Below are 27,325 nucleotides of genomic sequence, written 5' to 3'. Positions count from 1 at the left end.
GGGTGGAATATGGATGCCCCCATCTCGGGCAAATGTATGCCTATACAGCAATAAGAGAGCGAGCGCAAATGCAACAAGGTCAGGAATGGTCAAGAAAATCAGGACATAGCATCTGCATGGATTGCTTTTTTCCAACTTTATTGACAATACAAAGGCAAAATGTAGCGCCTGCCTGCCTGCCTGCCTGCCTGCCTGCCTTACTGCAAGGGGGAGGCGGTTAGGGTTAGAAGAGAAGAGAAGAGAAGAGAAGAGAAGAGAAGAGAAGAGAAGAGAAGAGAAGAGAAGAGAAGAGAAGAGAAGAGAAGAGAAGAGAACGCTGCCAGTGTCGCGAATGGAACTTTTGTTGCTGATGCACATTGTTAGCAACGGCAGAGAATCTTCTTCAAAACAGGACACAAAGCGGATCAGCTACTCAAAGCTGACTTGATGTTCCTCAATGCCAATCTTAACTACAAACAATTCATGAAGCTTTTTTTTTCTTTTTCCGTTGATCTTTTTTGAATTGATATTTTGTTGTGCCATTTAAAGCGATCCCATATATTGGTTAATTGCGGACCAAGAACAAGGGACAAGTTCAAAAAAAGAAAAAAAAACAAGGACGGACTGAGGACAAACAGAAGCGTTTTTTCGTCCCTTCGTGTAATGGTTGTCTGTTTCTGGGACAAACGGCGCGGCCCCTTTACCTCGCAACTCGTCCGTTTTGGCAAACGACTCTGGAGGTTAGGGCTTTCCGTTTCCATTTGAGCGTTAATTGTCAACTCAGGTGGTCAACATTTGAAAATGGATGTGGAAATTTCTTCAAAATCAAAATGATTTCAAAACTAGAAACTATTTTATCAAACAGTAGATACATTCACTGTGTTCTTTAAATGGCACAAAATAAAGCGGATTCATAATATTGTTGAAATTGGAAAAACAATCAAAGGATTTCCAGCAAGATAATAACACATCGATGTTCAAATGTACTTGTAATTATTTGCACCAACAAAAGTGGCAAAAAAAACAAAACAGAGAATAATCCTTATTTATAGCTTAGAGAAAGACTCAACTGTGCCATCTGACTTGGGATGAGTCAGTCATGGACAGCCACCGCTCTTTGAATAATAGCTCGACTGAAAGGAATGCTATCTAAAAAGTCATCGGCAGAAAATGAAACGTATCATAAACTACAGTCAAGTACACCAATCACTCGTTTTTCACATAGCATGGGTTTGTAAGCATATTGCTCAATGATCAATACATTCACATTTTCAAGTTTCAAATAAATGTCAATAAATGCCTCCAATAAGATGGGATGCTTCCATCCGTGCATGTACATCGCATACTTTGTAAATAGACTTGAAAATAGATTGGTCCCACACACACAACACACACACACACACACACACACACACACACACACACACACACACACACACACACACACACACACACACACACACACACACACACACACACACACACACACACACACACACACACACACACACACACACACACACGCACACACGCACACACGCAGTTAAATACTACGCTGCAATATTTATCAAATCAACTGTACACGTTTGCTTGACAATTCTTAAAGGTTTGTTGGTTCAATTCATCCATGAGTTAGCGAAAAATGAAAATATTTTGAGATTTTTGGCTTCCAGCTCTCACATACGTATGTACCTTTTCCAAGTGAACAACCACCATCAACACAATACTACACTTTGCTGTTCTCGTCATTGTGTCTGCATTGTACATTCAACAAGATCATATTGTGTGCAATTAGCCAACCAACCGTGTAGCTTTTAAATGATGCCTTTCTGACAGTCTGAACTTTCCCTGGCTGGCTGGCTGGCCGGCTGGCTGGCTGGCTGGCTGGCTGGCTGGCTGGCTGGCTGGCTGGCTGGCCGGCTGGCTGGCCGGCCGGCTGGCTGCGTCTTTTGATTCAAATCGATGAGCCGACTGTATGCACGTGGTTAGCATCTTTCTGCAGCAAGGACGTACGTAAGAAGGCAATGGCAAAAGCTAGCTGCAAGATTAAAAGCCAGAGCAAAAACAGGCTTTGATTGTTCAAGCCATTGAGAAAGTTCTTCTTCATTGTTCAACCAGAAGAGGAGGAGGAGGAGGAGGAGGACGGGGATGAGGTGAAAGATGATGACGAAGAAGCGGCAGGCCGGTGCCCGCCAGGTTCACTTCCCCTGCCCTCTGATGATGATGAAAACGACACCGTGTCCTTTTCCTTCTCTTTCCGACTTCCAGTGCACACTGACCTCTGGGCCGGCTTGAACTGCCAGGTCACCTTTTTGGTGGCGCACGAGCGCTCGGCCGAGGCGCCGTCGTCTGCCGATCCCACGGGAAGCCTCTTTGCTTTGGCCTTTTGCTCTTGTTCAACCGAGGGCTCATCTGGCGTCTCAGGTTCTGTCGTTTCTTCAAACGAGTCCCAACGCGGTTCAGCCGCTGCCGGCGCCGGCGGTCTTTTGTGTCGGGCCGCCCCGGCGGATTTAGCGCCGCCGGCAGCTCTGGATGGCCGACTGGGACCCGAGTCGGACAAGTCCGAGTCCCAGTCGCTGTCGCCGGCCACCGAAGCGCAACCCAATACGGACTCGTCGACGGGCTCGGAGCCAGAACTTTCGGAGTCGGACTCCCTGGAAAAAGAAGAGACGCGTTTGCAAATGTGCAATTGTCCGACACATTTTGCAGACTTTGCAGCTAGCGCGGCTTTAGAACATGGCCAGCCAATACGCTCAAAATGGAAGGCTTGCATGGGAAAACAAAAACTATCCCAATCAAATCAATCCGGAGCTCTTGAGCATTTGCCACCCAAATGATCCAGCAAGTGGAGAGCAAGAAAACATGCCACACTACCTGCCGCCACTGTATGACGTTGATCCTTCGGGGCCTAAGAGGAGGCAAGCTGGGGCAGCCAGGTATACAAAGCTGTCAGTACATAAGAAATCTCCTTCTTCTGCTTTATGGGGGGGGGGCAGGTGAGCCGGCAGGTGAGCTGGCGGCGGCGGCCTGGCACCCGGCTCCGCGGCGGACTGCTCCAAGTGGCTTTTCCTGCTGCGCTCAAAGTGTTGCACGCGCACGCTCTCTGTCTCAAAGTCTCCAGCCGAGTAATCCGTGACCAGGTTGGAGAGGTCTCGGCGGGGGCCATCTTTTTCTGACACGGCAAGGTAAACAAAGCTATCGGCTTGGGCAAAGGGATCAATGTCACCACTGTCCAGGCCCGAGCTTCGAATTGCCTTGCGATAAGGATCAATGGGATGTTTCAAGGGAGACGGCGGAAGAAGGGGCTCCTCTGGCACGAGGGTGACTTGTCTTCTCGGCCGCATGGCTTCACACTCAACGGGGCCCGGTGTGGACTCATGAGTGGGAGATGCTCTTCCTGTTTCCTGGCCATCTTTGCCTCTCACTTCACGGTCTCCGCAGACGTTTTGTGGGACGTCTTCGCGAGAGGTGGTGCTGAGCAGCGAGGGATAGCACCATTGGAGTTCGGCGCTCTCCTCCCTGCCCCATTCCTTTAAAGCGCCATCGTCGCCGTCCTTCTCCAGGGATGTATTGCTGCTGCCGAGGTCAGAGCCACTCATTGGCTGGTCGCTGTCAGAGCCAGCCCCTTCCTGACTCTGATTGGATAATGACAGAAAGACGCCGCTGGAGTCCGATTCCAGCGTTAGGTTGGAGTCTGGAGAGCTGTCCTCTTTATTGGGGCTGCAAGAAAGATTGCACCGTTGCTAAGCCATTCAATGTGCTGTGCTGTGGTGTGCTGTGCCGCGGTGTGCCGTGGTGTGCCGTGGTGTGCCGTGGTGTGCCGTGGTGTGCCCTGCCGTGCCGTGCCGTGCCGTGCTGTGGTGTGCCGTGCCGTGCCGTGCTATTCTGTGCCGTGCTATTCTGTGCCGCCTGGTTAGCATGACGGCCTTACATGCCAATATGCTGTTTATTCTTTGTAGGTCAAATGTCGAAAGAAAAACAACAAGAAAGTCAGCAGCTTAGTCCGGTGTGAACTATTAAAGGGTTGAATCAATAGAAGCGCACGTTTGACACTGAGACTAACCTTGTGGCCACCGTGGACGTCCCAGCAGGAGATTTGAATGACCAGCCCACGGTGTCTTGCATGGAAGTGAATTCCAGACGGACCTGACACTTGCTTCCCAATCCTAGAAAACAGACACATTTGCTTTGCTTGTCGTTTATTCCACTGGTGTCACGAGCAGTTGTCATGGACATTTCTAACACTTGTGTGGCATCCCCATACTGATGAAACATACGTGTATATATTGCGCGCTATGGAAGTGACATTACGAACGCTCCAAAGATAGTCGGGAGATTACTAGGAACCATTGACACGTTTCACCCCCATTTACAGTCCATTCAATTATACGTCTCTTGTCGTGGACACCGAGAGACGATATAGTAGGTAATGATAAGGCCAATGGGTTATCACTTATTCCTGGCACTCTCTAGTATAAAAAGACAGTCTTTGGGGAAATACTAAGCCTGTTCCTGCCACCTACTTCCAACGACTTCCAGTGCTACATGATTCCGTTTTTATTCCTTTGCGCTGGAGTTTCAGATCGACTCCCCTAATCTATTCCTTTGCGCTGGAGTTTCAGATCGACTCCCCTAATCAATCTCAGAATTGCAAATAGTTTGCGTTACTCTTCAAAAATCAGATTGTGCCTACCCGTCAAGACGGATCCTTTCTCTCTCTGAGGCCTTGGATGGGTTCGGTACATCTCCTCGTGAGAATCCGGCGACGACGCTCGGTATACATCCTGGCCGTCCGAATGGCTCCGAGACAGATCCAGGTGCTCCAAGTCAGAATCCAGCTCTCGGGCTCGCTTCTCTAATTCCGACAAGCTAAGCTCCGAGGCTGCCGAGGACGGAGGGTGGGAGCCTCCGAAGCCGAGCGGGGGCCGAAGGAGAGGCCAGCGTTGAAGGGAACCCGAGAAAGAATCGCTATCGCCTCCTGCGCCATCGTCCCATATAGTGTTGACCATCTGGAGCACTGAATCCCAACTCTCTGTGGTCTGGTGCTCCTCCCCGAAGGATCCTCCTTCTTCATTGGTGACATGTGGCGCCGGTGCCGCCAGTGCCGCCGCCGGTGCCAGTGCCGGTGCCAGTGCCGGTGCCGCCGCCACCACCTCCAACGTCTGCAACTGCCTACCCTCAACACTTTTCTCTTCCATCTTGTCAAAGATGAGTTCATCATGCCTTTCATCTTTTCTTCCACTCTCTTGAACTTTTTCTTGGGATTTGATGATTTGGATCTGCTCTCGTTCGACTTCTTCCGCCATTTGTTTTGCAACCGCGGTCTTTGCCTTGACTTGTGTTTCTTTCATTTTATGAGCGCTGTGGTCACTTTCCCCAATGGGATCTTTTCCCTCGTTCACATATCTATTCTCTGTCAGATGGCCTTGTTTCTCCCGGGTTATACATCTTCTGGGATCTTCTAGGTCTCTGTAGACTCTCCAGTGCTCCAGGTTCTGCTCTTTCAGGGATGCTCTGCCCACTAGATTGGCTCCTTGAACTTGTTCTTGATGGGGGGGCTCTTTTAGTGAGCAGCGGCCCGGAAAAATGCTCACATCGGTCAAAAGCGGGTTCTCCGAGTGGTGGCCCGGACGGAAATGGAGATGGGAATGCGGCCGGCGCTTTTCTAAGGCCGAGATGACTGACGGAAGCGGCGGAAGGATGGGAAGATTATGGACGGCTCCACCTTGCCGAACGGTCCTCTTCCTCACCATGATCCGACGAGGCCAGGTGGACTCGATGCCTTCGGCGGGGCCTGTCGATTCCAGATCGGCGAGATCTTTCCTGAGTCGTGGGCTGAGCGCCCCGGGTCTCAACCCTGTGGCCGTACCGGGTCGGGACCTGGAACCGGACTTTGAGGATTTGGACTTGTGGCTCTTGGATCCTTTTCCAACACGGCTGGCTATATTTGTGCCCGTATCGGCAAGTGTTTGCTCTGGAGCGGCATTTTGGCTTTTATCCACAAGCCCTTGGTCGACCTGGGTATGATGGATGTTGCTGTGGCCATTTTCTTGATTGCCGGTGTCAGTGTTACGTTTCTTCTCGATATCCATAGTGGGTCCCACCTCAAGCGGCGCCTGCTGCTCCTGTGAAGACACGGTCATGACGTCTTTTTCCGAGTTAGTTTCGAATACTGCGGCTGGGTCTGAGCTCAAGTGCTCAACGTTGCTGGTTTGGTCTTGCGGTGCTTTCTCCACAGGCCTGGGACTTTCTTCCTCAGGTCCCGTTTCAAGAGCCGCCTTCATTCGCAAATCATATCCAGTTCCAGCATCTGCGCTATCGCCGCGCTGCGACGCGGATGGTCGGGTCTCAGCAATGGGCTCGGGTTGAGTGACGCCCCGTCCGAGTTTCGTCGCGCTCCTTTGTCCCTCTCTGTTGACAGCTTTTGCCACAATGGGCTCCACTTGTGCTCCAGATTGCACTTTTCCTTCCAAATCCCTCCCTCCTGCTCTGGTTCTCACCTGCGAGCCCATTCTTTTCTCAGAGCCATTCTTCAGACTAGCTTTGGCTCCGTTCTGATATTTGCTCCAGCTTCCGACTCGATTTTTGCCATGTACTATCCCAGTCATGATGTCCGCCTCAGCCACGCTCCCACCTCCAGAGACTAACCTTAGGCCACAAGTAGGCTTGCTTTCAACAAAGCCTGAGCTCACACTGTCGCTTTTCGAACCCGTATCCGAGCCGACTTTGGAACCGGCTCTATTTCGACCCACTGCGCCGGTGCCCATCCTTGGCGCGCCGCTCGGCGAGGGCGAAGGCGAAGGCTGGGGAAGTAGAAGAGGGGTCGTGTCCAAGACCTGCTCAGGTTCCAAAAAGACAGAGTCTCTGTCGGAGCGCAGAGGAAGCGGCCGAGCATAGCCAAAGGTCCCAAACGTGGTTTCCTTCCTCTCCCTTTCTCTTGCTCTCTCTCTCTCCAGTCTCCCTCTTTCCCTCTCCCTTTCCCACTCTCGCTGAGCCCAGCCTCTCTCCATCTCCCTCTCCCTCTCCCTTTCCCACTCCCGCTCTCGCTCGCCACAGCCCCACCCACCCTGCTCCCTCAGGTCCTGCTCAAGGTCATGAGCAGACAGTTGGACCAACGGGGCTCGGTAGGGCGAACGGCGAAGTTCGTGGGGCGGCGACATCCTCAGGCTCTGGCTTTGCGAATAGTGCCTGGGTTGTATCACGTGAGGAGGCGAGCAGCGTAGACTTTGAGATTGACTCGGGCGAGCTTTGGCAGGCGAGAAGAAGACTGGCGTACGATAGCCAGATGAGAGCGGTGAGCCAGAGAAGGGGGAGATAAGAGGGGACGCCAGCGAGGAGGACGGCCCCCCGGGGTGAGGATAGTGTGCTGGGTTCAAACATCCCCCACCGTGGGCCATCACGTCATTTGGAGTGACGTCCAAACATTCCAGGTGTTGCTGAGGTGTGACAACTTTCCAGGAGTGACGACCGTCTCTACTTTTGCTACTGTCCGCGTGATGAGGGTGATAGTGATGGTGGTGCCTTTTGGACGACGACGACGACGACACCGCCGGCGCTGAGAAGGTGGACACGGCCGGAGAAACCGAGCGGTTGTTGAAATGTCCGGGCGAAGGACAGCCACCGCCGGCGTCGGGATCATGGACTCCCAGTTTCAGGGAATCGTAGATGGCTCGTTCGTCGAGGCGGCGAACAAACGAGGGGTTTGGAGTTAGAGCGCAAGGCTGAGGCTCAAACATTTCGGCTTGGGATCTGCTAACCCTAAGGGAGCCGCTGGCAGAGTAGCTGAAGCTCCCTTCGCCTCCGGCATCACGACGGTGCTGCTGCTGCTGCTGCTGGTGGTGGTGGTGCTGCTGCTGCTGCTGCTGATGGTGGTGATGGTGGTGGTGGTGGTGGCTGTCAATTTGTTGATTGATGCACATGGTATCGTATATGGAGCGTTGAGGCACGTAGCCGTCGCCGTATCCCCCTTCCGTCATCACGTCTCCACCTCTCACTTCTCTTTCCAAAACGGCATGTTTCTCCAGGCAACAAGAGCTCTTCCTGAAGCAGCCTGGGCGGCTAAGTGGTTTGCCCATGTTTTGTTGGAAGCTCGACGGTGGGAAGGGTGGACGGGAGACACGGGGGAAGTTTGAAGCGTCAATTGTGAAGTCTTTTCTTCCACGAGATCTGAAGAACGAATGTGGAGAGTCGCCGGTTGCGTCTTAATCCGCCAAATTGTTAGAAAGGCAGGCACAGGGCATGGTGGAGCCAGTCAAAGCTTCTCCTCATTCTTGCACTATTTGCTGACTTGAGTCATCCATCTGTGGAAAACAAACAAAGATGACGCTGCTCACCATGTCAACGTCTTTGTTGGACTCTTATTGTGGGCAACCAATCACACCTTCAGATATTGGCCAAACAGCAAGGGGAAAAAAACACACACACACACACACACACACACACACACACACACACACACACACACACACAAAAGACCACCATCAATGACATTCAAACGGAGCTATCGTTTCTTGTCCAGCTTGGAGTGGCTTCTGCCTCCCTCCACGCACATCAGCCAGGTAGCCATATTGAATCGGGCGACTCCAATGTAACTCCTTTTCTCTTCCCATTCAACTCAGTGAAGTCACCTCAGTATCACACACGAGTACCTTATGTTTCGATTTCTCAACAAAATGACAGACATAGTACAAGAAAGATAAAGTGGCATGACAAGGCACTTTGCTTCGTGTAAGAAAGGCATTGAGCAGGTGTTGTATGCTGTGGAGCAGCAGCACGTTTGACAGAGCGGGACGGGACGGGACGGGACGGGACGTGGACCCGGACCCGGCTGGCCCGCCAACACCCAAATTCACCAGTAATTGACGCCCACTGAAATGCATTGGGGAATGAAAGACGAATTTCAAGCCAAAACATTCCTCAATAGGTCGTGGGGTCCAATCTGAGCTTTGGCCTTCCTCTGTGCCCTGCGATTGATTGGCTGGCGACCACTTCTGGGTGTCCCTCGCTTACTGCCTGAAGTCAGCTGGGATAGGCTCCCTCGCAAAGATAAACGTAGCAGGGCGGAAAAGAAAATACAAAGAACAAAAAAAAAAATATATATATATATATATATATAAACGCAGAAATTGATGTATATCCTCATATATAATTCTATATATATATATCTAACAGGCACTGTACACAAATAAATTCACCTCCATCAAATCTTTTTCCATTTCCCAAAAATTCACTGCATCATTGTGTTTCTGTCCCCCCTGCATCTCGGCATCCCTATTTCATCAGTGCTCCTGCCACTGGCTCTATTTCCTCTGGACCACGGAAACCCTTAGCAACGCGGTCAGAATCTCTCTTGTTCTTCCAGCCCGTTCTGTGAATGCATTGCCCTTTATGCATGCGCAATTGTTTTTCCTTACCAGATTGCATCTGTGCCGTGCCGTGCCGTGCCGTGCCGTGCCTCTTATTGATGCCTTTCACATCTTGATCGGTGCTTTTCTCTTTCAGTAGCTTGTATTCTTCTCCTCTCCTGCTCTCTCTCTCTCTCTACTGTGAATCATGCCTTCTGTCAGAGGAAGGTTTTTTTTGACAAGCACACTCTCTGCCAACCAACACACCAACGCAAAGCCTCCTCCTCCTGTGCCCTTCTCTCTCTCTCTCTCTCTCTCTCTCTCTCTCTTCTCTCTCTCTCGCTCTGTCTCTCTCCCATTTACAGCGCCAGGGTTAGAGCAACTTTTCCTCTCTTTCTCTCTTGCCTTTTTTAATGTTTCACCCTTCATAATAATATTGCACTTCTCATTCAATTATTAATCTGTGATTTATCGATTCTACTGTACTATCTTCTGTGTTTTATTTTCCAATACGCTTTCAGATTTAGATTGACCTGATAGCGGGGTACCATTGGGGAAAACACCATGCATATTGGAATGGAAGTAACCATCAATCTATCAATGGATCAGTCGATGGACCGACCTACCTACCGACCTACCGACCTACCGACCGACCTACCTACCTACCTACCTACCTACCTACCTACCTACCTACCTACCTACCTACCTACCTACCTACCTACCTACCTACCTACCTACCTACCTACCTACCTACCTATCTATCTATCTATCTATCTATCTATCTAACAGTCTCGTGCACTTGTCTCCATCCCTCTTGCATAGCCCCCCCCCCTCTCTCTCTCTCTTGGCTTGGCCTCTACCGCCCACTCTTCACCTCAACATTAATGCAACATGCATCACTGTGGAGGCGGCGGTAGTTAGGTAGTTAGTACAGGCAGCAGCGGCGGCGGCAGCGGCAGCAACAAGATCCACATGGCAACGGCTGCATCCGAGCAACATGAGCTTGATTTGAAGGATAAACTATCACTCCATGATTTCATGAATCACCACAGGAACACTGAGGCATTTGTCAGACACTTCATTTTAGCATCCTAAGCCAAGTGCTACTGGTAGCAATATAGAGTATGACATTGCATCTTTGGATTACTGATGATGAACCATGACAAATGTCATCTTTCAACCATGACATTTATCATCAAAGTGCAATGTGGCAAATTAGGGGGGGGGGTCTGTATTGGCCAAGTTTTGCGAACATAGTAGATCAGTTTCCACCATTGGTCTTGGGGTTCCGGTTGCGGAACTCAAAAATCAAGTCTCCTTCAGGAAATCAACGTTATGGGGACTTCCACTGACTAGTCACTTCAGCCAGCGCTCACCTTATATACATAGAATGAACATTTTAGCAGCTCACACTGAACGCAGATGAACAAAAGTACTTTTCCCATCATAAACTATCCCCCCCCCCAAAAAAAAATCATGTATTTCCAAATATTTGGATTCTACTAAATGAGTGCATTATTCTTGCTCTTTGCTCCACCCAGCGGCCGTTAGCTGTTGGTGGAAATCACACAGCCAGAATGTGAGCATGCATGAGTCATGCGCTGCTGTTTACACAGGAAGCAGCTGCACAGTCAACATGCTCACTTGACATGCAAGTGTAGCTTGACCGCACTGGCTGCAATAGCAGTACACAAAAGTAGCCAGCCTGCTTGTGTATTTCACTTGCATCACTTTTAGTTATGCTTGCAAAGCTCGTCTCGAATAACCAGTGTTTCTCAGAACAACCAGTGTTTCTCAGAACCTCTTGGAGATCATCAGAGCAGCGGAAGCAGTAGTCCAGAACGACAAGCAATTGGTTATAACCAGTTAAGAAAGGAAGCAACGTAATTGGAAATGATTAGGGTGCGTCACATTTGTTGAGGCGAGACAGAAACATGAAGTTTTACATTCCACTGTGTAAGCTTGGAGCCATCTGGAAGCCTTTAAAGGAAGGAAGGAAGGAGGGAGGGAGGGAGGGAGGGAGGGAGGAGACAAGGTAGAGCCTGGACAACCAATATATATGTACTATATACACACATATATATATATATATGTACATACATACATAGCTAGTGCTTGTGCGTGAACGTGTGAGACCATGCCTTTGATTTAGCGCAATGAGAGGAGAAACTAAAGCACTAGTATTAAAGATGATATACGTCATTAATGAAAAAGACAAGAGTGCAGAGGAAAGTTGACCACAGTTGTCAGCCCCTTCCTGTCTTACAGCTCAGGAAGTTGAGGCCAAAGCTGCCACATCGAGATATTTTCCCCTGATTCAGTCCTGCTTGACTAAACAGGGGGAAGAACCAGGCAGAGAGAAGGCGGGATTTGGGTAAAGCTGAGAGCAAACACAAAAGGAGAAGGAAAGTGACTGAGTACACTCCAACAGTCCCTTTGAGAAGTTATGATGGAAGCCAGCGTTGATTCTCAGGAAACAGGGTGAGTTTGGAACCACTGAGCCTTTTCGGACAAATCGAGCACAAGTGGACGAAGGGAAGGGAAGGAAGGGAAGGAAGGACTAGTCGGGGGTGGAAGTCAACAAGCCACAGTTGGAAAAACAGATGTGGCTCACTCGCTCGCTCGCTCTCTAATAAATAGGTCAACGCTTAGAGATTCCTCTTGTTTCATTTGAATCTGGTTTGCCTGACATCGCTCGGGTTAGTATGTCGTAAGTAGGCGCTGGCCACTTTATGCTGAACTTGATTTGCTGAGAAAATATGCAAGCCTGTCTGCCACATGCCAACAACAACTTTGCTGGGAGCGTGCGCTATTATGAAAAAAACACAACTGCAAGTGGCCCGTTTGAAAATTCAAAGGCTTCACTGTTGGAAATATGAACATCATTCTTACTGCGTGCGTGCGTGCGTGCGTGCGTTGAAAAATGCTGAGAGCTGCATATCACTAAGCGAGACGTCATCGATGCACTTTCATTTTTCAAAAGAGTTGCCATGTTTTTTTCAGTGAGAAGTTTCCTACCAACAATGAATGACAGCACACTGAAGCTCCATCGATAGCGCTTGAAATAGTTGTCCATGTTCTGAGTAGCTGTTGTGTCTTAGGCAAACCTCCCTCATCCAGCCCGCGCTGCACGAGGCCAAAAGAATTTCATTGCCATGACTACCCGGCCGGGGCAGAGCTAGGGCGTTGCGTCCAACTTGCATGTTCTCTCTCACACACAGCTGAGGAGAAAATAGCAGAGACAACGTGACATTTTCACTGGCTTTGCGTGCAGATGGGTGAAGGTGCCGCGAATCGGCGGCGAGTGCGCACAACGCTCTTGCGAATAGCAATTGCTGCAAAAAGACTTTCATTGGCTTTGCTCTGTTACTACGTGCCTGTCAGGAATCGTTTCGACTTGTTAGATAGTGAGCGTCGCAAATCGAACGAATCGTTGTATTGACAATGATGGGCCTTGTTACACTACGTACATTTATTGTCCCTTTGCCCGACCGACCGACTCAGTCAGACATGATAGCTAGTACATTTAATACCAACACTGACATGGTTCAAATCGAAGGGCTAAGTAGAGCTCCAATAGAGTCATAGGGAGTCATTGGGGAGTCACGTGATCGGCTGATCTTTCTGCTACTCTTATGAAGAAGAAGAAAGATTGTTGTTGTTAAGATGGCCATTTTGGGACGCACCGCGTAACAAACCGGTGCGTTTCGTGTTCCTGTCATTTGGAGAGGGAACTTGAAGCATAAAAGTGTCTGCATTGCTCACCCCTTTTGCTCGACAGGAAAGCATACTGTTATCAAAAAGGGATTTGAAGTTGTCAGCACGGACTGTCTAACCTTGTGTTTGTCCTTGACAGGCAAACTCCCACTCTGACAGCAGCAGCAGCAGCAGCAGCAGCAGCAGCACACAACACTTGCTCCAAGCCGTGTCGGCCCAGGCCTCCCGCTCCCGCCGTCAAGTCGTCCCAAATCCCTTCCCGACCTCCTCTCCCTCCGCCCACCTTGATGTGTAAAGCCGCCGCCGCCGCCGCCGCCCCGCCCGTTCCATCTCTCCCACCGCCTCTGTCGCCGACCCCACACACCGTGTCTCCTTTGCTTCTCCTGGAGAGTTCCATCAAAGCTGAGCGTGCTCCCTGCTTAGCTCCTCTTCCCTCAGCCCCAGCCCCAGCCTCAGCCCAGGCGGCGTCAGCCTCCTTCCCCTCGGCCCTGCCTTCTCCCCCTGAATTCTTACCAGTCTCGCCAACGCTGAGCCTTATAGATCTCTTGGTGGGGAGCACATCTGTGTGGCTTACCAAAGGACTGAGCCAAGAACAAATCAGCAGGATCCTGCAAGAGGAGGCTGCAGGGGTGAGGAGACACTCTCACACACATTTTGAAGATAGGCAGAAATGGGGCTTGCCTGACAAGGAGGGAGGGAGGGAAGGAGCGGCAACAGAAAAGGCTTCGCTTAGTCGGCACCACTTGTGGTCTGGCAGGTGCTGCTGGTATGGGTGGAGGTGGAGCGAGGTCACCTTTGGAAACAAACGCAAGAAGCTTCAAGCCAACTCTAAAATTGACTGAACATAGCAAGTGTCCCAAGGAGACAAATAAGCCAAGGCTAAATTTGACTCGGTCGGAATCCAAATCAAGTTTCTCCAACTGGCCTTCCTTTCTTGCTTCCATCCGTCCATTGCATTCTTTAACATCTATCTGTGGGGTACTTGCAGGTCTTTCTGGTTCAGAGCTCAGAGGAGCAATGTATGACGCTGTCGGTGCGCCTGCCCGATGAGCAGGAAGTCGTGCCCATCCGCGACCTGGAGGTCAAACAGCACAAGACGTGTAGGTGCTCCTTAATATCGCTCCAGCCCCGCCGAGAACGTAGCGCTGACACAAGCGCACTGTGATTGTTCTTCCGCAGTTCTTCACTTAGATGGTTCGGCTCTGCTCTTTGATGACATCTACAAACTCGTCTCCTTCTACTGTGTCAGCAGGTGACGCACGCATGCGCACGCACACGCACACACACGCACACACACACACACACACACACACACACACACACACACACACACACACACACAGACAGACACACAGACTCAACGATCGTGAGCTGCTATAGACACAATTGAGTTGAATTGGTGAACAAAGCTGGTATTTGGCACACTTTCACCTAGAAGTCAGCCATTATAGCATCATCTCCTTGTTTGCTGCCACACGCTGGCAATTCAGATAAGAGCTCCTACTGCTGTATTGGAAGGAGAAGAAAGGAAGAGGCATTTGTGGAAAAGGCAACATGCGCCACGCCACGCACCCGTTACTTGACTTGACATAAGATGTTGAATCCAATCAGGGACATCCTGGCTGCACCACTCCGACTCCCGCAAGGCATTTCAATGGCAACGGAGAAAGAGGAGCTGGAGATCATCTCTGCTATGGGTGCAGGTATGTGTCCCATCGTGTTGTATACATTTGGGGGAGATGGAGAGATAGACTTGGGATCGAATCACGTCAACCGAGCAGGTCTTGAATTGGAACAGATCCGCTAACACTTTCTTCTTCAAACACGAATATTCGATTTCTTGCCTCTTGGACAGGAAGTTGCCAAAACAGGTCAAATCATCTTCCCCGGCTGACTAAAAGAACGGTAGCTTAAGAAGACAAAGCATTTCTAAATCTGACAATCAGCCATATCACCTTTGCCTCTTCTATTTTGGGGAGGATTCGTTGTGCAGTCTTGCAATGATACCAACATCCTAGCTATGACACATTTGTCATTCTATGGATTGCAGACTTTTGGACATCAGATATGAACCAGAAGACAACAAAGCAGAATCTTCTGGATCCCAACACGCTTCGTTTGTACATCAACCCCATCACTCTGGCAGAGACACCAAGCAAGCAGCCAAAAGAAATACTGATCGACACCCCGAAAAGCATCATCTCCTACTTGCTCAATGGAGAATCCAATCAGAAGGAAAAGCCAGAGGTCAAGAGTCCGGTTAAGACCACCTCAAACCAGGACACCAAATTCAAGCGGCCTCCTCCCAGGCCCCCCAGTCTGGGAGCAGCGGGATCGGGCTCCGGGATGGGCCTGCTCTTCTCCACGGAAAAAAGCTTTTCTTTTGCAGCTGAAAGGCTGGGGGCGGGGGACAAAGAAGACAGGAAGACAGCGCTGACATCACCTCCTCCATCAAGACCTCCCGTCCCCTCCCTGCGTCCTGCTCCTCTGCGCCGCGCTTCCTCCGGGAATAGCACGGATGCTGGCGACAAGGGCCCAAAAGGACGACGCGAGGAAGAGAAAACGGGCGCCGTGGCCCAGGGCGGAGGAGTGTCAAACACGCCAGGTGGAGAAAGCCAGGACAAAGAAGAGGACAAACGGGACATTTTAGCCAAGAGACCCGCTCGACCCGTACCTCAGCCAAGGAAGAAAGCGCCCTCGCCTGACAGTAGTGCCACAAAAGTAGGCCCGCAGAGGCCGGACGTGTCACTGTACTCGCCTCAAGGGGGCGCTGTGCTCGGAGCAGACGGCGATTCCTGCTCTAACAGCAGCACTGAAGAAGAAGGAGGCGGAGGAGGAGGAGGAGGAGGAGGAGGAGAGACACACCAGGAGCAAGATCAAAACCACAAGTAGGTCAACTCCAAATCAGCATGTGTATCATTTGTGAACTTTTGAAAAGGACCTGCAAAGTGAGAGGAAAGCTGAGAAATGATTTGCATTTTCTTTCTGCACATCAATTGTTCCCTTGTTGACATGACACATTAGAAATGTTGCAGATGAGTGCATGGACTAACTTTGGCGTACCCCCCGTTTTTTTTTTTTAGTAAGCTGTCAGAAAATGGTGGCAGCAAAATGACGCGGACACCAACCACCGTCATGTTGGGCAAAGCTCGTTCCCGCCTGTCTACTGTTATTACCGGCCTCATCAGTCACGACCGTCGCCTCTCGCAACGCATCGTGGAGCTGGCTCGAGACCCGCTCAGCTATTTTGGCAACCTGGTAAACGCTCGAGCTTCAGATGGAATGACATTGCCCAAACTGAAACGAGTTGCCGTTTCACCTTCAGGTGAAAGACCACCGAGCGTTCACCCTCGAGACCATGTCCAAGCACTCCACCTCCACTGAGCTCTTGCAAGAGATCAGGCAGATGATGACTCAGTTGAAGAGTTACCTGCTGCAAAGTACCGAACTGCAGGCCATGATGGAGCCGCAGCACCAATATTCACAAGACAAGCTGGGTATGCCATACGTATGTATGTAGTAGTGGCGGCTTTTTGTTTTGTTTTCTTTTGTTTTTTCCATCCACGATATGAAGAAACGATGAAAAGGCTGATTTGTGACCCCGCAGAGAGCATCGTGGAAGCGGCTCTATGTAAGAGTGTACTGAAGCCACTGAAGGAGCCCGTTTACGGCAGTCTGAAGAAGCTGCACACCGACAATGGCAGTCTTAAGCAGCTGGCACACAACCAGGCACGCCAACATACGAGTGACACAAGTGACACGCTCTGCTGCTGCTGCTGCTGCTGGCGCCGCCGCCACTAAGGTCGTCCGTGCAATTGTGCGTGTATCAGTCTGCAGTTCTGGGCAGTACCACCACAGCTTTGGGAGTCACCACTGCCGTCCCAGAGGCCCCGGCGATGGAGAAGATTAGCGTCAAACTCAGTAATCTGCATCTTGAATACTCTCCTCCAAAGAAGATTGAGTTACTGCTGAAGGCCTGTAAAATCATCTACGACTCCATGTCTGTCAGCTCTCCAGGTAAGTAAGGGCTTCAAAATGGACCTACACATTCTTATCAGTATACGAGGCATTGTCTGGCGGAACACAAAGAATTTCTTTTCTTTGTTGAGCCTATGATTCCACGCCTTCCTTATTTTGCTGTCGTATTCTTTGAGTATCAAGGTAGTGCAGGTATCATCATCATCATCATCATATTGCACTAGCAGGAAGCGCACGTCATGAAATAAAGGAACGTGCTGAGCGAGCGACCGACCGACCGCATGATTTGACAGGGCGGGCCCACGGAGCTGATGACTTCCTGCCTGTAATGATCTATGTCCTGGCGAGATCTAATCTGTCCGATTTAGTGCTGGACGTGGAATACATGATGGAGTTGATGGACCCCACGCTAACAATAGGAGAAGGTGCAGCATCTGTTCTCTTTCACAAACTATTCGCTCCCTCCGTGATGATCATTTCGACGTGTTTATTCCTAGGCTCCTACTATTTGACCACCACGTACGGCGCTCTGGAGCACATTAAGACTTTTGACCAGCACAAGTCAGCACCGCGTCAGTTGAGTAGGGAGATTCAGGACTCCATCCAGCGCTGGGAGAGACGACGCACACTCAACCAGGAATGTTTGGAACAAAGATGTGTTCAGGTATACCTGCTCTTAGCTTCTCAAGCACCACTTTAGGCTATACCCTGGCTGCCTGCCTGCCTGCCAGCCGGCCAGCCAGCCTGCCGGCCAGCCTGCCGGCCAGCCTGAACCTGCCTCTCTCCCAAAGACAACTGCGACATGTCAGAGAGAAGAGTAGGTGACATTGGTCCGCGCTTCTGTTGGTTTGGGCCAGAGCTTGCGGCCTCAAACTTCGCTGTGGTCATAACAACAGCTCGAGTCAAACGCGTCGTTATTCAACCAGATTAACGTCAGCGTCTTGCCGAGTGGACAGAGCAGCTCGACGGCTAGACTCATTCCACACGTTGTCTCCTTTGTGCAGGAATTCTTGACCGTGTGCTGTCCTGACATTGGAAGTAACCCCAAAACGTTTGGCATCCTTCCCACCACCACAATCCTAGAGCTGACGGAACAATGTGCCGCACGTTTCGATCGAGGTACATACATAACGTCCATACGTAGAGCAGCTCTTCATGTTACTATGCTCGAGCGTAACGGTCGGGCTAAATCCTTCCAGATTCCCACATCCTCAGCATCTACGAGGACGGCCTTCGTCGGCCCCTGGCACCTACAGACTTGGCACTGAGTGTGAAGAACAAATGTCAACCGGGAGCATATTGCTTCCTCTATCACCCCGTGGACTATCGCTCACCAGTCCAGCAGGCCTGGGTCGGGCGCACCTGCCCCGCCGTCCCGCCTCCGAGACCGCCGCAAAGCGCGCTCCAAAACATTTCAGATGCGGAAAATTCAGAAGAAGACGGTTGTCTGATTAGCTGGTAATTGCTTCAATAGCGCCGCAGCGGCAGCTTCTGTTGGTGGGTGGTGAAAGATGGAACATTTGCTTCCACCAGCTGCCTGGAACCATTTTGTCTGTCATGATCCATTCCCGCCGCTCTTTTAGGAATCACATAAGTTATGAACGAGTCTTCATTTTGAATTCGCTACGGTTTGGCCATTGCAGACAAAAGGCCCTCGAAAGGGAAAGCCGTACGGAAGTTTGCCGCCGCTGGCTCATTATTCAAGTCCATGCCCAAGCAAGCATTCCAAATGACAAAACTTGCAAATGATTTGGTCAAAGATGGATGTTTGTCTTCTGTCAGCCAGCCAGCCAGCCGGCCGGCCAGCCAGCCAGCCAGTTGGCCGGCCAGCCAGCCAGCCAGCCAGCCAGCCAGCCAGCCAGCCAGCCAGCCCCCTGTCCGTGCAATACTCAAAGATAGGAGGAGTAGTAGTAGGTGAGAAATGATCTAGAGATGGGGTCTGGAACTCCTTTTCGTAAAAGGCTGCAATGCAAGCTTAGTGGTTTTGTCCACGTCGTTGATGTTTCGTCCGGCTGACACTGCGATTGGGGATCATCTCCAAAAGACAATAAACAATTGAAAAAAGGAGAACAATTCACTTTTTGGAGATTTCAATGTCAGATGAGATTCTCAACAATAATAAGAGACTTGATTGCAATTGTGACACAAGTACAGATTTGCAGTCTATCTACCATCTATCCATCCATCCATCACTGCATTGGCTTCTCGTCCCCAGTGCCATCTGCACCCAAGCCAGGTCAATGTCATTTGGAATGTCAAGAAGTTGGTTGAAAAACTGTTTATGGCGGGATCAACACCAGTTCGTCCAATGTGCCAATCATGTCCTGGAGCTGCATCCTTTTGGCCAATCTCTGTGCGTTCCTCGCCTCCAGCAGCTTTCTCTCCGTTTGAGTAAGCAGTCCTATGACCTGACTCACTTGAAGCTCATCTGCTTGCTCAACTGGACCGTGAAAACGCGGGACTCTTTTACCAGCCTGGAATCTGCTGCGGTACGCTCGGGAGACGCAAAACACTGGCGACAAACACTCCGTGTGAGGCAAAGTGTCCGTGCTACTCTGAAGTCTCCCACTTGGGTCCTTAACGTCCCCTGTCTCCGTCTTCTGTACTTTCTGTTGGGCGGGAGAAAGTACAGCAAAGTCGAACAAAGTTTCAAAATGGGAATTTGTCTCGTAATTGGATGGCTTTGATCTTTGTAATTGGCTTTTGTATATTCCATCCACTTATATCAATTGTCCATTACAAAATAACGTGCCAGTGGTAGAGAAGCACTCGGCGGCGCTAATGTCGCGCGTTACGTAGTATATGCTATCACAACGCGCGTGTCATCGAGCACCTGCACTGTTTTCAGTTTCAGCAGTACGCGGTCCACTTTTTCCACAGCCCGTTGTCCAGGGTGGGCCGCTGCTGCCCTCGTGCGTGAAGGCATCTCAGTGGCGCTGCCGGCGTCTTTCTCGTGGTAATCCATGACGCTGTCCTACATGGACACAGACACGCTTTGTGTCTTTGCTTTGGAGAGTATGCGCTATTCCCACCAGGGCTCCAGTCGATCCAACTCACCATCCAGGTCCAGAAAACATTCTCCACCTGCTTCCACTTTAGGTACAACTCAAGGAGGTCACAAAGTTCCTGCACACCAGTGCACATCTAGAAACACAAACAACGACATAGCGTATGTACGATTGGGTTGACTACCAGCTCTGTTTAGGAGTAGCTCACACGTTCGAGAATTAACATGATGTTGCACTCCGAGTTGTAATTCATGCACGCAACGCACCTCACGCAGCACAGCGCAGCTTTGACCCGGGGAAGATGACCGAGAAGGTTGGCTAGCGGACAAAACCTGAAATATATGAAAACATGAGCGCGTCTATCGGTCGTATCGAGTCTGCGCATTTGGATTGACGTTACGATGATTGCAGCATCTCAAGTCAATGACTTCCGGCTCACGTGAGCAGCAATTGGGTGTGGCACTGCGGGTCATTATTCTTGGAGAAGTGCAATTTAAACTGCGAGATGACAACTTCCTCACAGCATGTAACAAGGAGGCTCGCTCATCCTGCATGGACATCAGCATGCGCCCCTGGTGTCTCAGGCTACCAGTGAGCCACTCAAGTCTTCTCACCGAGTTGCACTCGACCAGGGGCTCCTGAGGGGGCTCGAGTTTCATCTAAAAACACAAAAAACAAGCGCACCGACGAAGGAAATGTCACCAAGTGAATGCGTGGGCTATTCACATTGGAATTGGATCGCTTTGAAGCCTGAAAGGTGGCAAGGTTCAAGGGGGCCTGCTCATTTTGCAGGCCGCTGCCTACTTGCTCCTCAGGAGTGGTTCAAACTCAAGGTGAATTTCATTCAGTAAAGCTTAACGTGTTTGTCAAGTACTGAATGGCATGTGCAAATGATGACTGACTGTGCTGGCCAGACTCACAAGTACGGGAGGGACAAGTGTCTTGTCCAGCTGTTGCACTCGCCGGCTCAAACGTTTCTCCAGCGTTCCAGCGGCAAGCAGCCAGCCGAGTGCCACGAGGAGTTCCCGGCTGGAGACTCCTCGCACCTCGCTTCCGTACATCCAGGCGGCATAGTAACCACTCGTCCACAGCCCTGTGCTCACCAGCCTCTTGCACTCAGGGGTGACTACAGAGTACAGACGTCACGGAGGAAGGAAAACCTTAATCGGCGACATTCCGATTGCGGGAGAAGGTTAGTCCTGTTTCTTCCACTTGATTGTGAGACTTGATGCCCAACACTCACTAAGGGAAATCCTGCAACTCACCATTTTTCAACGGTGTGCAGCCAGCCGTGGACAGAGTACTTGTCTGCAGGATATTGGCTAGTAGCTGCCAGATTTGATCCTCCTGGAAAACAAAGAGACCCAAATGCATGTGCTATGTGATACCAAGGAAAAACACTGCTCGCTCGCCTGCTAGTATAGATGCATGCACTATGTCATACAAAAGAATAAGACTGCTCGCTCGCCAGCTAGTGTAATGCTAATGCCAATCAGTTCTTCTGTTGCGGTGCTTTGGAAAACAGGCGGGTGGGTGATGGCTCTCGTGGGACAAGAGTTCTTCTTCGGTGTGGTGTCCGGTTACTTACCACATTGACTTCGCCGAACTTTGCCCGTCTAAAGGTCTCCGGCGAAGGGACATATTGGAGTCCTGTGGCCGTCAATAAATGACACAAAATTCCAATCACCCCCTTTACCTCCACACTCGCTTTATGACGCCGCATTGCAACACGGAGCAAATCATTTGATGCATTCCACTGATGCTTCGCGCATTGCGGTGCAAAAGACGATGGAGACGGTGTGTTGTCACTTCCTCCTCTTTTCAAACGTTTACCCAGTTGGGCGTTGTAAAGAGCAGTACTGCCACCTGGCGGACGTGAGCATGACACGCGCTTTCGCCACGACATTTGTTTCTTATTACAAAAGAGCGACTCAATAGCAATAGTAACAGAAAGAGTTGTGCTAAAATATTGACACACCCTGGCTGGTGCACAATCTGTAACTTGGGTCAATTCTGTACGGACCAAATGAATAAAAATGCTGTCGTGATCCTGGTGTCTTTGACTGCCCAAAAGTGTTAACCAGCTGGAATATTAATATTGCCATATTGTGGCCGAGTTTAACTGTGAATTGCGCAGGTGTGTGTAATCAATTGGCGGCTGTCTCCTTTTTAAATAGCATTGAAACGCATGAGGTAAGAACGATGTTAACTATTACAAACAATCGTAATAATATGGAGAGTTGAATAATAAACAACTTTATTAAATGATACGATGAACTATTGTACTAATATTGGTAGTATTGTAGCAATTGTTCTCGTTCGCGCGTTGGCGCGAACACAGCATTCGGGGCAACACGACGGAGTTTTAGCTTGTAGCTTGGCCTACCATACTTCACATTTTTTTCCCCTCTAAACTGCTCTACAAATGTATGGAAATGATTTGTACTGTTAGAATGATTGATCGACTTGCCCCTAAATATGGACAAACCTAAAGGTATGTCTCGTTAAAAACGTCTTTATCTCGTTAATTTGAAAATATGATGTGCCGTGTTGCTTCGCTTTCAATTGGTTGATCTTCATACAATATTTTTAGTTTCTTTGACTGCCCAAAAGTGTTAATAACCAGCTGGAATATTCTAGAATATTAATATTGCCTTATTGTGGCCGAGTTTAACTGTGAACTGCGCAGGTGTGTGTAATCAATTGGCGGCTGTCTCCTTTTTAAATTGCGTTGAAACGTATGAGGTAAGAACGATGTTAACTACTACCAACAATTGTAATAATATGGAGAGTTTAATACTAAACGACTTTATTAAATGATACGATGGACTATTGTACTAATATTGGTAGTATTGTAGTAATTGTTCTCGTTCGCGCGTAGTTTAGCGCTAACACAGCATATTCGGGGCAACACGACGGAGTTTTAGCTTGTAGCTTGGCCTACCATACTTCACGATTTTTTCCCTCTAAACTGCTCTACAAATGTATGGAAATGGTGTGTAATAGAATGACTTATAGGCTTGCCCTTAAATATGGGCAAACCTCAAAGTATGTCTCGTGAAAAATGTGTTTATCTCGTCTATTTGAAAATATTATGTGCCGTGTTGCTTCGTTTTCAATTGATGTTCATACAGTATTCTAGTGTCTTTGACTGCCCAAAAGTGTTGATAACCAGCTGGAATATTAATATTGCCATATTGTGGCCGAGTTTGAGGGTTTAAGCGTTTTAGAGAAGTAATGTTAATCTAATTTCATATTACTGTATTGGCCCAAATATAAAACGACCCTGATTACAAGACGACCCCCTCTTTTTCAAGACTCAGGTTTGAAAAATGACTTTTTGAACACCAAATTTAATTTTTATTCAGAAAATAATTACATCTGAAACAAATGATTATACTAATATATTTGAAAGAGTAAGCATATTATTTTGCCTCTTTCAAATCATGCAAAATCTCTGTCACATCTTAATATCTGAACATTTAAATATGTAAACTAAAGTGCAATTATATTTGTAAATGAATGGCTACTGGTTTTTAAAATGTAAATAAACCAATCTACTGTGATAAAACAACAAAATTGCAATAACTGCATTAAACATTAAAGTGAAGTCTAACTGTTACTAATCTTGAAACAAATCTGAATAAGGAAAAACTTTGCAATAAAATAATGCAAACTGCTACCGCTATTGTTGGGCAGCCTGAGGACTGTATCGGGGGTTGGCTCGGATGGTTATGCTCTTTTTACCCCCGGCTGTTGGTCAGAACACAGGAGGGAAAACGTGGTTTAGTTTTGATTGCTTTACCTTACTAGTATACTATTTCATGATATTCTAATATTTTGACAAAGGATATTTGAGTTTTCTTAAGCTCTATGCCATAATCAGCAACATTAAAATAATGAAAGGCTTGCAATATTTCAGTTGATTTGTAATGAATCCAGAATGTACGACATTTTTGTTTCTTTAATTGCATTACAGAAAATAAAGAACTTCATCACAATATTCTAATTTCCTGAGACAGTCCTGTATATTATGTATACTAATAACTGATTGAAGTTTAGTGGCTCAACTCTTTGTATTCTACTGAAGCATGAAATCATTACGTACAACCCTTTCTGTAATTCTTTACATTCTTTTCAATTATGCTATTACTGTAGGTTTTTATGAAGTAAAAAACAAACAAAATAAACTATTTTTGTTTTGTATTGTTTTTTTTTAGGGGCCTGCGCGAGTTGCATTTGCCTGCATTTCAATGGTGTAGTGGATGCTCCATGTGTGTTCATTTGGAGTTCCAAAATTACGTCAGCCATTATGATCTGAATACTTGAGAACAGCAAACAAGTAAGTCATTATCACTCCTTTACAAAAGTCACACTTTACGACAAGTATTTTAGCATCTCCCAGATGTTTTAGTTTTGTCTGAGCTTAATGTTAACATACAATGCTAACAATTATAGATCAATGTTGCAGTTGTTATAACTCCAATATAACACCAATATTTGATCACAAACTTTGCAGCAACACTTATAGGCAGAAAATATAACAATACTCACGCGCATATATTATGTATACTAAAAATTGATTGATGTTTAGTGGCTCAAATATGCTGGTGACTGCGAACCACCCAATACAGATTTGACACAGTATGTGAAGAAAATGTGATGAATGCTAAGCTTGGTTAGCTTGATGCTAACGCATTATTGAAAGCACCATCGACAGACTAACACAACCAGCATCAGTCTTTTGTTTGCGGCTATGTCATGTGCCTGCATCTGGTTGAAACTGCCCACCCCTGCCCTGCCCTGCGCCTGCGTTGAGATCAGTGTTTCTCAATCATTTTCTGAGATGCCCCCCCCTAGGGAGAAGAAAACATTTTGCGCCACCCCCAAGCTTGTACCCTTATTAACATTAAACTTTAATGTTTCTTTAATGATTAAAGAAAACAAAAAATAAATAAAAAGAAAGATCAACTTACAATAAAGAATAACTTTATTAATAACATTGTTTTTTAGTTTGTAACAGAACAGATTCAATGTGCATCACTTTGCCTGAAATTAAGATAAATTATGATTATTTAAATGCTAAACATTCTTGACCAACTGCCATTTTATGCTAAAAAAATACAATAAAATAATAATTAACATACATAATATTAAGTAACAGCAATAAATAATATTCAATTCAAAGTAATTAGCCCCATTAACTCTGGAGCACAATATATAAAACATTTTAACCTACAAAACAAAAATAAATAAAACAATTTGTGCTGTTTTTTTAATGAAAATAAGGCAGCATGACGGAGACCATATATCCACGGCTGCAGGTAGTATCAGCTTTTCTACAAAAGTGTTGATAACCAGCTGGATTATTATTATTGACATATTGTGGCCGAGTTTGAGCGTTTAAGCGTTTTAGAGAAGTAATGTTAATCTAATTTCACATGTTATATACTTTTCCTTAATTTTTTAATTATTTTTCTTTGTTTATTTTCACATACAAAAACATTTAAAATGTACATAGATTAAATACATGTGAAAAAGAATGTCTAAAAAACCCTCCAGGGGCTTGCAAAGTAGCATTCTCCAGAAATATGAATACATTTAAGGTAAAATTTCAATGGATAGAGAAATATGCATCCTAATACATGTCATACAGATGAAAAAAGAAACATTAATAACAGGGATAAGGCATACAACAATAGGGAAAAAGCACACCAAAACTATAACTAAAGAGAATAATGAATGGATCCAGCCAGGTTCATTTAGCATACCATATGGAAAGTATTTAGTGTCTAAGATAAGTGATTTCAGAGCCTTCTTAAATTGGTGAGAAAAGTCCCATAAAAATAGTGGAAGCGAATTGTAAATCTTTGACCCTCTGTAGCCTAGTATGTTAAATTGAGTTTGGGCTGTACGGGCTATTGGTGGTTTGAGGTCATTTGAGCTGCATGTGGGGTAATTATGGACCTGAGAATTCTGTCTAAATAAGTTATGAAAAAAATAGGGGAAGGGTTCTCCGCAATGAGCCATGAAGCAAGAGACCAATTTGAAGATGATTGACTTGAAAAACAGTGAGGATACTTAGCTGAGTAAAAAGAGGCTGAGATGAACGTTTCGGATGTACACAACATATTACTCTTAGAGCTCGTTTCTGCAGACCATATATAGGCTCAAGTCTGTTACAAGCATGAAATCATTATGTGCAAGCTGTTTTTATTTAATTCTTTACATTCTTTTCAATTATGCTATGACTGTAGGTTTTTATAACGTAAAAAATAAATTAAATGAACTATTTTCCTTTTGTAATTTTTTTTAGGGGGCTGCACGAGTTGCATTTGCCTGCCTTTCAATGGTCTACTGTAAATTCCATATGTTCATTTGGAGTTCCAAAAATTACGTCAGCCATTATGATCTGAATACTTGAGAAGAACAGCAAACAAGTAAGTCATTATTTCTCATTTACAAAAGTCACACTGTACGACAAGTATTTTAGCAACTCCCGGATGTTTTAGTTTTGTCTGAGCTTAATGCTAACATACAATGCTAACAATTCTAGATTAATGTTGCAGTCATATAACTCCAATATAACTGATATTTGAACACAAACTTTACAGCAACACTTGTAGGCAGAAAATATAACTAAACTCAGAGGCATATATTATGTATACTAAAAAGTGATTGAAGCTTAGCGGCTCAAATATTTTGGTGATTGCGAACCACCCAATACAGATTTGACACAGTGTGTGAAGAAAATGTGATGAATGCTAAGCTTGGTTAGCTTGATGCTAACGCATTATGGAAAACACCATCGACAGACTAACACAACCATGCTAACAATTCTAGATTAATGTTACAGTCATTATAACTCCAATATATCACTGATATTTGAACACAAACTTGGCAGCAACACTTGAAGGCAGAAAATATAACAATACTCACAGCATACAATATATTATGTATACCAAAAACTGATTGAAGCTTAGTGGCTCAAATATTTTGGTGGCTGCGAACCACCCAATACAGATTTGACACAGTATGTGAAGAAAATGTGATGAATGCTAAGGTTGGTTAGCTTGATGCCAACGCATCAATGGTGGAAAACACCATCGACAGATTAACGCAACTAGCATAAGTCTTTTGTGTGCGGCTATGTCATGTGCCCGCATCTGGTTGAAACTGCCCACCCTTGCCCTGCCCTGCCCTACCCTGCCCACCCCTGCCCTACCCTGCCCACCCCTGCCCTGCCCTGCCCTGCCCTGCCATGCCCTGCGCCTGCGCTTAGTTCAGTGCTGCTCAATC

The 27,325-nt window shown here is 47.5% G+C and overlaps 3 protein-coding genes and 1 long non-coding RNA gene across 12 annotated transcripts; 2 read left to right on the top strand and 2 right to left on the bottom strand.

Moving 5' to 3' along the window:
* Nucleotides 1-117: 117 nt before the first annotated feature.
* On the bottom strand, nucleotides 118-18,951 carry LOC148384761 (uncharacterized). 3 transcript variants are annotated; one of them, XM_088399914.1, is made up of 5 exons: nucleotides 13,160-18,951; nucleotides 4,673-8,279; nucleotides 4,043-4,145; nucleotides 2,854-3,699; nucleotides 118-2,633 (listed from the first exon to the last, which is right to left on the bottom strand). In XM_088399914.1, exons 2-5 carry the CDS (start codon nucleotides 8,052-8,054, stop codon nucleotides 2,090-2,092), a joined length of 4,875 nt encoding a protein of 1,624 aa, XP_088256040.1. In that variant the 5' UTR covers nucleotides 8,055-8,279; nucleotides 13,160-18,951; the 3' UTR covers nucleotides 118-2,089. The 3 variants fall into 3 exon arrangements, with proteins under 3 accessions (XP_088256040.1, XP_088256039.1, XP_088256038.1); XM_088399913.1 differs by lacking the exon at nucleotides 13,160-18,951 and adding an exon at nucleotides 12,342-13,149; XM_088399912.1 differs by lacking the exon at nucleotides 13,160-18,951 and adding an exon at nucleotides 9,393-10,042.
* Nucleotides 11,609-19,095, top strand: rin3 (Ras and Rab interactor 3). 4 transcript variants are annotated; one of them, XM_088399916.1, is made up of 14 exons: nucleotides 11,609-11,804; nucleotides 13,180-13,669; nucleotides 14,029-14,140; nucleotides 14,220-14,292; nucleotides 14,652-14,743; nucleotides 15,091-15,928; nucleotides 16,124-16,298; nucleotides 16,366-16,537; nucleotides 16,648-16,769; nucleotides 16,871-17,057; nucleotides 17,246-17,443; nucleotides 17,516-17,682; nucleotides 18,023-18,137; nucleotides 18,218-19,095. In XM_088399916.1, exons 1-14 carry the CDS (start codon nucleotides 11,770-11,772, stop codon nucleotides 18,478-18,480), a joined length of 3,039 nt encoding a protein of 1,012 aa, XP_088256042.1. In that variant the 5' UTR covers nucleotides 11,609-11,769; the 3' UTR covers nucleotides 18,481-19,095. The 4 variants fall into 4 exon arrangements, with proteins under 4 accessions (XP_088256042.1, XP_088256041.1, XP_088256043.1 ...); XM_088399915.1 differs by having other exon boundaries at nucleotides 17,243-17,443; XM_088399917.1 differs by having other exon boundaries at nucleotides 11,612-11,804; nucleotides 17,312-17,443.
* Nucleotides 19,092-21,860, bottom strand: tedc1 (tubulin epsilon and delta complex 1). Its single transcript, XM_088399921.1, has 8 exons — nucleotides 21,615-21,860; nucleotides 21,292-21,373; nucleotides 20,947-21,152; nucleotides 20,548-20,685; nucleotides 20,293-20,358; nucleotides 20,076-20,162; nucleotides 19,852-19,992; nucleotides 19,092-19,627 (listed from the first exon to the last, which is right to left on the bottom strand). The coding sequence occupies exons 1-8, from the start codon at nucleotides 21,747-21,749 to the stop codon at nucleotides 19,298-19,300; spliced, it is 1,185 nt and encodes a 394-aa protein (XP_088256047.1). The 5' UTR covers nucleotides 21,750-21,860; the 3' UTR covers nucleotides 19,092-19,297.
* Nucleotides 21,861-21,867: 7 nt separating this feature from the next.
* LOC148384758 (uncharacterized) lies at nucleotides 21,868-26,472 on the top strand. 4 transcript variants are annotated; one of them, XR_015863321.1, is made up of 3 exons: nucleotides 21,868-21,901; nucleotides 24,247-24,368; nucleotides 26,343-26,472. It is a non-coding gene; the product is annotated as an uncharacterized LOC148384758 (long non-coding RNA). The 4 variants fall into 4 exon arrangements; XR_015863318.1 differs by lacking the exon at nucleotides 21,868-21,901 and adding an exon at nucleotides 21,924-22,219; XR_015863320.1 differs by lacking the exon at nucleotides 21,868-21,901 and adding an exon at nucleotides 22,287-22,520.
* Nucleotides 26,473-27,325: the final 853 nt, after the last annotated feature.

Source organism: Syngnathus floridae, chromosome 16, assembly GCF_059516105.1.
Source record: "Syngnathus floridae isolate MCC-2025c chromosome 16, RoL_Sflo_1.0, whole genome shotgun sequence".
NCBI classification, from domain to species: domain Eukaryota; kingdom Metazoa; phylum Chordata; class Actinopteri; order Syngnathiformes; family Syngnathidae; genus Syngnathus; species Syngnathus floridae.
This window is presented reverse-complemented; position numbering and strand designations above follow the sequence as displayed.